Source organism: Poromitra crassiceps, assembly GCF_964638095.1.
Source record: "Poromitra crassiceps genome assembly, chromosome: 30".
Lineage (NCBI taxonomy): Eukaryota > Metazoa > Chordata > Actinopteri > Beryciformes > Melamphaidae > Poromitra > Poromitra crassiceps.
Window position 1 is genome coordinate 12,947,900 of NC_139652.1, and position 10,000 is coordinate 12,957,899.

Here is a 10,000-nt window from a genome sequence, read left to right on the forward strand (position 1 = left end):
CACAACAGCTTTTAGCTATGTTTAATTCAAGGAAAATGACACTGGTGTGTGGAAATGAACAGAGCTTTTCCCCCGTGATGGGCGTGGCCTATTTCATGCAGTGTCTCTATAGGGGAGAAAATGGGAGAAACCTTGAGCATAAAAGTGATGGGATGGGTCACTCTGTCTCTTTATTCCCGCAACAGTGAACTGCTGAAAATATCCGGTGAGCTCAGCTATTAGAAACATGACCACAAAAACAAAACGCAACCAAGTTGCAAACCAGGGATGACTGTTGTTACAGTACAGTTAGTAGGTATTCTAAGCACGTCTCTTATTGCATTAAAATGATAGAGCGTGAGTGCTCATAAAGAAAACATGCAGCCTCGGCACACGAGCAATTAAGAGACAAAATATTTCTCATCGTATTTAATCTTACTCTTTGACACTGCAATGAATAACGGCCGCCTAAAGCCAATTACAAAGTTTTAGCCACCCGTCCCAGGCCAGACGCAGGGTCAAAGTCTACCTGAAGGATGTTTTCAAACGGAGCGTGGACACCTCCGCATCACACTCTATTATGGTGAGTGGCGCCAACATTAGCATGGTAGCATAAGCTAGAGCCCAGAGCATTCTTCCCCATTAATTTAAGACAGAAGCTCCTCCTGATAGCATCTTCCATTACGGAGATTATCTAAAACAGACTAATTACCTGGCCAACTGCTATGCAGCTGTATGTTAATGAGATCTGGGGAGGTCGGGAACTGGTGCTCTTTCATAATGTGACTTAACTCCCTGGTTACAGCAACAAAAAGCATATGCTGCAGACAGACTGTGTGTTTTTATGCAAATAACCACTATAGATGACAATAACAAAAGGAAAAGAATAACATTTAGAATTTTGGATTGTTTACACTGACTTCAAGGCAGTTGAAATAATTTTTCCGGATGGTTCCGGGGCGGCAATGTCATTCTACTGCTGCTGTTGTTTTGGTAAAAGTAATGCAAAAGTAGTGTAATAAGTAATGAGTTACTCTACACAGAAAGTAATATTGTAAAGTAACTTATTACTTTCAAATGAAAGTAACTAGTAATATTACATTTTGAAAGTAACTTGCTGTTGATGGCTTGTCTGCAGGGTGGCTGTCAAGGTCATATGTGGAAATCTCTGCAATAACTTTGATTTGAGCCCATGTTTGCTTCATATTCCCCAGGGATGCACTGGGACAGCGGTTATGACTTGATGTTGTTTCATGTTTACTGCTAACTTTACTGCAAGACAGCATGGATGATGTGGATGATAAAAGTCAGCACTTTCTAAACAATATATCCAAAGAAGCTACTGGTAAATATCATACAAGACGTCAGAGGAGAAATTCAGCTGATGCACCGCACAAATCTGAACGTCTGAACGTTTGAACTCGTTGTGTCTAAGCAGATTTTTCATAGCTCCCCTTACAAAGCCACATGAAATAACCTGCTCAACTAAGTATAGCAACTAAGTACGTGTTTCAATCATCTAAAGTGGGTGCGGCCAAATCTCAATCAAGCAAAACATCATCTGTTTGTATAAGACAACAGCACTCCACTATGATCAATCACTGCCTTTTTGCAATATGGAAGGAGACATCTGCACGCTGGCATGCAATCAGTTATGAATGCCGTGACTGTTGATGGATGGCACGACTTTTAATCGCTTTCCATTTATGAAATATCACTCACACTGAATACGCTGACACATAAAGACCTTCAGCATGTGTTCATATCCAAACTGAACTGACTGACTACAAGAAGACAAACAACACAGTGGGTCATTTCTTTCTTTAAATATTCTTTAAGTCATGTACAGTATAATCACATGGGCAAGGTTAGCTAACCATGACGTTTAGGCAAGTAAAGCAACTTTGGTTAAGGTTTAGGTTAGGTAACTTCAACAATTTGGATAAAGGGGGGAATACTGCATCTCGTTTACATCCCCATATTCATTTTGCAACGCATGCTCTATGTAATTAGATCTTTTATACTTTATTTTTAAAATTGGCTTCAAACCTACAGTAGCTTGAAATTAACTGCTGTGCTGTGCCGACTAACAAAGACGTCCAAATAATGGCCAAATTAGAAGACACTGATGTGACCAAAACGTTTACTAAGGCGACATCTAAAATTTATTTGAGGGATTATTTCCTGGAGGAGACTTCCATTTCTCCCTGCTGGGTTTTAGCTGATTTACAGTAAGCAGAGCGTAACGCAACGCAGGCACCGATAGGACGACACTCAACTCAGGCATAATGAAACAACGACCAAACAGGGAAACAAAATTAAGGCTTCATGTTTACTGTGATGGATTAGCTAGCTAGCGCCGGCAAATTTTCACGTCTGTGGAATTTGTTTTTCGTACTGTACGAGAATTAATGGCAACAGTGGCTTCCTCTGATGGTGAGCAAATGAGCCCAAAATATCTCCAAATACAGCGACTGTGTGCAGACACCAACGGGACTAATGGAAAGGAGAGGGTCAACGCAGATGATTGGGGGGCGGGGGGCTTGAGAACTCGCTCAGGAAAACGAGCGGGACGCCTCCCGCTGTCATTTCGCCGGGGGGCGTGGTCGTCCTGTCAAATCTGACAGGACGATCATGCCTCTGTAAACAACATCAGCTGTTTAAGACACGTCACTCGCCATCTAGTGACACCTCTGAAGAAGACGGAAGTATTGCCGTCGAAACATGTCAGGTGGGAATGAAAACCTGTGTCTGATATAGAAGAAAATCTAACGATCTAAGTAAAGTGGCTGTAGCTCAGGAGGTAGAACGGGTCGTCACTAATCGCTTTGGATGAAAGAGGTCGGTGGTTCGATTCCCGGCTCCTCCAGTCTGCATGTCGAAGTGTCCTTGGGCAAGATACTGAACCCCAAATTGCTCCTGATGGTGTGCCAGCCCCCTGCGTGGCAGCTTGCCACCATCGGTGTATGAATGGGTGAATCTACTGATTGTAAAGCGCTATATAAATGCAGGCCATTTACCATTTTCCATTTAAAGTATAGACACTATGAACCTCTTTGGATTACTGTATAGTTATTGTTCTAAGTGTGAAAGGTCCTTTAAGGTTTTGGTCATGGTTAAATAAGTCAAACTGAAACAGCGTTCATAGGTTGAGGCGATGTCTCGTCATAGACGCCGGGTTAGCTGGCTCAGCCTGGCTGGGGGCGTGGTCAGGGTGGGGTAAATCCCCCGTTCGATCCATTCAGCAAAGTTAGAATTTAGCTGCTAGTCCAGCCCAGGCAGACACGATCGGGGATTTAACCACCGCAGTAAACGCACATCTGAGCAGACGTCTTGTGTTCTGCTCTAGAACCCCCCAAACCTGTAGTTTAGAGCCGCAGCACCGTCCTTTGGTGAGTCAGCCCATTGAGATATTTACCCCACTCGTGCGCCAGCCGTATAACATTTTGTGGGCGTTCCCACACATGCCGACTGTCTCTATAGTGGAAAACTTTGCACAAGTTGGTAATTGAACTTACATGTAGGAGTTGAAGGAAAATGCATACGCCCATCCACCTTCCACACAACTATTTCAATGTCAAACTAACTGTTTCTAGTCGTGTCTCCGCCACATAATCTTTTCATGGTCACTGGGGAAATATTATTTGTCTCTGTTTCCTGCACGCAGCACGTTATTTGCATTTCACAAAGTTTCATGAAAGCCGCGCAGACAAAGCGATCAGACATCAGTGCGTGCTGCAGTGAAGCACCAACACAACATGACAGCAGCAGTACATGCTGCAGTGAAGCACCATCACAACATGACAGCAGCAGTACATGCTGCAGTGAAGCACCAACACAACATGACAGCAGCAGTACATGCTGCAGTGAAGCACCAACACAACATGACAGCAGCAGTACATGCTGCAGTGAAGCACCATCACAACATGACAGCAGCAGTACATGCTGCAGTGAAGCACCAACACAACATGACAGCAGCAGTACATGCTGCAGTGAAGCACCATCACAACATGACAGCAGCAGTACATGCTGCAGTGAAGCACCAACACAACATGACAGCAGCAGTACTGTGCTGCAGTGAAGCACCAACACAACATGACAGCAGCAGTACGTGCTGCAGTGAAGCACCAACACAACATGACAGCAGCAGAACATGCTGCAGTGAAGCACCAACACAACATGACAGCAGCAGAACATGCTGCAGTGAAGCACCAACACAACATGACAGCAGCAGTACGTGCTGCAGTGAAGCACCATCACAACATGACAGCAGCAGTACTGTGCTGCAGTGAAGCACCAACACAACATGACAGCAGCAGTACATGCTGCAGTGAAGCACCATCACAACATGACAGCAGCAGTACATGCTGCAGTGAAGCACCATCACAACATGACAGCAGCAGTACATGCTGCAGTGAAGCACCAACACAACATGACAGCAGCAGTACATGCTGCAGTGAAGCACCAACACAACATGACAGCAGCAGTACATGCTGCAGTGAAGCACCAACACAACATGACAGCAGCAGTACATGCTGCAGTGAAGCACCAACACAACATGACAGCAGCAGTACTGTGCTGCAGTGAAGCACCAACACAACATGTCAGCAGCAGTACATGCTGCAGTGAAGCACCAACACAACATGACAGCAGCAGTACATGCTGCAGTGAAGCACCATCACAACATGACAGCAGCAGTACTGTGCTGCAGTGAAGCACCAACACAACATGACAGCAGCAGTACATGCTGCAGTGAAGCACCATCACAACATGACAGCAGCAGTACATGCTGCAGTGAAGCACCATCACAACATGACAGCAGCAGTACGTGCTGCAGTGAAGCACCAACACAACATGACAGCAGCAGTACATGCTGCAGTGAAGCACCATCACAACATGACAGCAGCAGAACATGCTGCAGTGAAGCACCATCACAACATGACAGCAGCAGAACATGCTGCAGTGAAGCACCAACACAACATGACAGCAGCAGTACATGCTGCAGTGAAGCACCATCACAACATGACAGCAGCAGTACATGCTGCAGTGAAGCACCATCACAACATGACAGCAGCAGTACATGCTGCAGTGAAGCACCAACACAACATGACAGCAGCAGTACATGCTGCAGTGAAGCACCAACACAACATGACAGCAGCAGTACATGCTGCAGTGAAGCACCATCACAACATGACAGCAGCAGTACATGCTGCAGTGAAGCACCATCACAACATGACAGCAGCAGTACATGCTGCAGTGAAGCACCAACACAACATGACAGCAGCAGTACATGCTGCAGTGAAGCACCAACACAACATGACAGCAGCAGTACATGCTGCAGTGAAGCACCATCACAACATGACAGCAGCAGTACATGCTGCAGTGAAGCACCAACACAACATGACAGCAGCAGTACATGCTGCAGTGAAGCACCAACACAACATGACAGCAGCAGTATGTGCTGCAGTGAAGCACCATCACAACATGACAGCAGCAGTACTGTGCTGCAGTGAAGCACCAACACAACATGACAGCAGCAGTACTGTGCTGCAGTGAAGCACCAACACAACATGACAGCAGCAGTACTGTGCTGCAGTGAAGCACCAACACAACATGACAGCAGCAGTACATGCTGCAGTGAAGCACCAACACAACATGACAGCAGCAGTACATGCTGCAGTGAAGCACCAACACAACATGACAGCAGCAGTACATGCTGCAGTGAAGCACCAACACAACATGACAGCAGCAGTACATGCTGCAGTGAAGCACCAACACAACATGACAGCAGCAGTACGTGCTGCAGTGAAGCACCAACACAACATGACAGCAGCAGTACATGCTGCAGTGAAGCACCAACACAACATGACAGCAGCAGTACGTGCTGCAGTGAAGCACCAACACAACATGACAGCAGCAGTACATGCTGCAGTGAAGCACCAACACAACATGACAGCAGCAGTACATGCTGCACTGAAGCACCAACACAACATGACAGCAGCAGTACATGCTGCAGTGAAGCACCAACACAACATGACAGCAGCAGTACATGCTGCACTGAAGCACCAACACAACATGACAGCAGCAGTACATGCTGCAGTGAAGCACCATCACAACATGACAGCAGCAGTACATGCTGCAGTGAAGCACCAACACAACATGACAGCAGCAGTACATGCTGCAGTGAAGCACCAACACAACATGACAGCAGCAGTACGTGCTGCAGTGAAGCACCAACACAACATGACAGCAGCAGTACATGCTGCAGTGAAGCACCAACACAACATGACAGCAGCAGTACATGTTGCAGTGAAGCACCAACACAACATGACAGCAGCAGTACATGCTGCAGTGAAGCACCAACACAACATGACAGCAGCAGTACGTGCTGCAGTGAAGCACCAACACAACATGACAGCAGCAGTACATGCTGCACTGAAGCACCAACACAACATGACAGCAGCAGTACTGTGCTGCAGTGAAGCACCAACACAACATGACAGCAGCAGTACATGCTGCAGTGAAGCACCAACACAACATGACAGCAGCAGTACATGCTGCAGTGAAGCACCAACACAACATGACAGCAGCAGTACATGCTGCAGTGAAGCACCATCACAACATGACAGCAGCAGTACATGCTGCAGTGAAGCACCAACACAACATGACAGCAGCAGTACTGTGCTGCAGTGAAGCACCAACACAACATGACAGCAGCAGTACATGCTGCAGTGAAGCACCAACACAACATGACAGCAGCAGTACATGCTGCAGTGAAGCACCATCACAACATGACAGCAGCAGTACATGCTGCAGTGAAGCACCAACACAACATGACAGCAGCAGTACTGTGCTGCAGTGAAGCACCAACACAACATGACAGCAGCAGTATGTGCTGCAGTGAAGCACCATCACAACATGACAGCAGCAGTACTGTGCTGCAGTGAAGCACCAACACAACATGACAGCAGCAGTACTGTGCTGCAGTGAAGCACCAACACAACATGACAGCAGCAGTACTGTGCTGCAGTGAAGCACCAACACAACATGACAGCAGCAGTACATGCTGCAGTGAAGCACCAACACAACATGACAGCAGCAGTACATGCTGCAGTGAAGCACCAACACAACATGACAGCAGCAGTACATGCTGCAGTGAAGCACCAACACAACATGACAGCAGCAGTACATGCTGCAGTGAAGCACCAACACAACATGACAGCAGCAGTACATGCTGCAGTGAAGCACCAACACAACATGACAGCAGCAGTACGTGCTGCAGTGAAGCACCAACACAACATGACAGCAGCAGTACATGCTGCAGTGAAGCACCAACACAACATGACAGCAGCAGTACATGCTGCACTGAAGCACCAACACAACATGACAGCAGCAGTACATGCTGCAGTGAAGCACCAACACAACATGACAGCAGCAGTACATGCTGCACTGAAGCACCAACACAACATGACAGCAGTACATGCTGCAGTGAAGCACCATCACAACATGACAGCAGCAGTACATGCTGCAGTGAAGCACCAACACAACATGACAGCAGCAGTACGTGCTGCAGTGAAGCACCAACACAACATGACAGCAGCAGTACATGTTGCAGTGAAGCACCAACACAACATGACAGCAGCAGTACATGCTGCAGTGAAGCACCAACACAACATGACAGCAGCAGTACTGTGCTGCAGTGAAGCACCAACACAACATGACAGCAGCAGTACGTGCTGCAGTGAAGCACCAACACAACATGACAGCAGCAGTACATGCTGCACTGAAGCACCAACACAACATGACAGCAGCAGTACTGTGCTGCACTGAAGCACCAACACAACATGACAGCAGCAGTACATGCTGCAGTGAAGCACCAACACAACATGACAGCAGCAGTACTGTGCTGCAGTGAAGCACCAACACAACATGACAGCAGCAGTACTGTGCTGCAGTGAAGCACCAACACAACATGACAGCAGCAGTACATGCTGCAGTGAAGCACCATCACAACATGACAGCAGCAGTACATGCTGCAGTGAAGCACCAACACAACATGACAGCAGCAGTACGTGCTGCAGTGAAGCACCAACACAACATGACAGCAGCAGTACATGCTGCACTGAAGCACCAACACAACATGACAGCAGCAGTACTGTGCTGCACTGAAGCACCAACACAACATGACAGCAGCAGTACATGCTGCAGTGAAGCACCAACACAACATGACAGCAGCAGTACTGTGCTGCAGTGAAGCACCAACACAACATGACAGCAGCAGTACTGTGCTGCAGTGAAGCACCAACACAACATGACAGCAGCAGTACATGCTGCAGTGAAGCACCAACACAACATGACAGCAGCAGTACATGCTGCAGTGAAGCACCAACACAACATGACAGCAGCAGTACATGCTGCAGTGAAGCACCAACACAACATGACAGCAGCAGTACGTGCTGCAGTGAAGCACCAACACAACATGACAGCAGCAGTACATGCTGCAGTGAAGCACCAACACAACATGACAGCAGCAGTACATGCTGCAGTGAAGCACCAACACAACATGACAGCAGCAGTACATGCTGCAGTGAAGCACCAACACAACATGACAGCAGCAGTACTGTGCTGCAGTGAAGCACCAACACAACATGACAGCAGCAGTACATGCTGCAGTGAAGCACCAACACAACATGACAGCAGCAGTACATGCTGCAGTGAAGCACCAACACAACATGACAGCAGCAGTACATGCTGCAGTGAAGCACCAACACAACATGACAGCAGCAGTACGTGCTGCAGTGAAGCACCAACACAACATGACAGCAGCAGTACTGTGCTGCAGTGAAGCACCAACACAACATGACAGCAGCAGTACATGCTGCAGTGAAGCACCAACACAACATGACAGCAGCAGTACTGTGCTGCAGTGAAGCACCAACACAACATGACAGCAGCAGTACTGTGCTGCAGTGAAGCACCATCACAACATGACAGCAGCAGTACTGTGCTGCAGTGAAGCACCATCACAACATGACAGCAGCAGTACATGCTGCAGTGAAGCACCAACACAACCTGACAGCAGCAGTACTGTGCTGCAGTGAAGCACCAACACAACCTGACAGCAGCAGAACATGCTGCAGTGAAGCACCAACACAACATGACAGCAGCAGTACATGCTGCAGTGAAGCACCAACACAACATGACAGCAGCAGTACTGTGCTGCAGTGAAGCACCATCACAACATGACAGCAGCAGAACATGCTGCAGTGAAGCACCAACACAACATGACAGCAGCAGTACATGCTGCAGTGAAGCACCAACACAACATGACAGCAGCAGTACATGCTGCAGTGAAGCACCAACACAACATGACAGCAGCAGTACATGCTGCAGTGAAGCACCAACACAACCTGACAGCAGCAGTACATGCTGCAGTGAAGCACCAACACAACATGACAGCAGCAGTACTGTGCTGCAGTGAAGCACCAACACAACATGACAGCAGCAGTACATGCTGCAGTGAAGCACCAACACTAAATCCAATCTATCGGGCTCTGACAATAGAGAAAGCACCGAGCGGAACTTCTCTCACCGCCTCTTCGATTCAACTTTTCCTTCGTTAAAACCAACCAGGCATTCAGCCAGGAGACTTTGTCGAAAGCCGGTGGAGGTTGATTATCGCAAGCCTATTGGCCGTACCTTCACAGTAGGCGTTATCGTCTCGCAGTGGGCGGAAGCCGTCCTTACAGACGCAGCAGGCTCCTGCCTCCAGGTTCACACAGCCGGAGTGCTCCATGCAGCCGTGGCCCTCCGAGCAGAAGTCGTGACCTGGCGGAGGCATGCAGAGGAAGAGGTTGAAGCCCAGAGGACAGAAGAGGAGAGAGAGCAGGAGTGATGGAGGGATAACGGGGGTAATGGAAAGGTTAAGTTCCTGGAGTGCAACCTTTTCACCGAGTAGCCTGAGCGTGACCTCCTCCTCACACGTGTGTTAGATGCACCAGAACATACATACATGGCTGTC

General features: G+C 48.0%; 1 protein-coding gene across 1 annotated transcript in view; it reads right to left on the reverse strand.

Moving 5' to 3' along the window:
- Positions 1-10,000, reverse strand: part of nell2a (neural EGFL like 2a) — a gene marked incomplete at both ends in the record, with an annotated part of 133,655 nt that overhangs the window by 82,485 nt on the left and 41,170 nt on the right. The window contains 1 exon segment of the mRNA XM_083663142.1: positions 9,679-9,807. Coding sequence (XP_083519268.1) covers positions 9,679-9,807 — 129 coding nt within the window.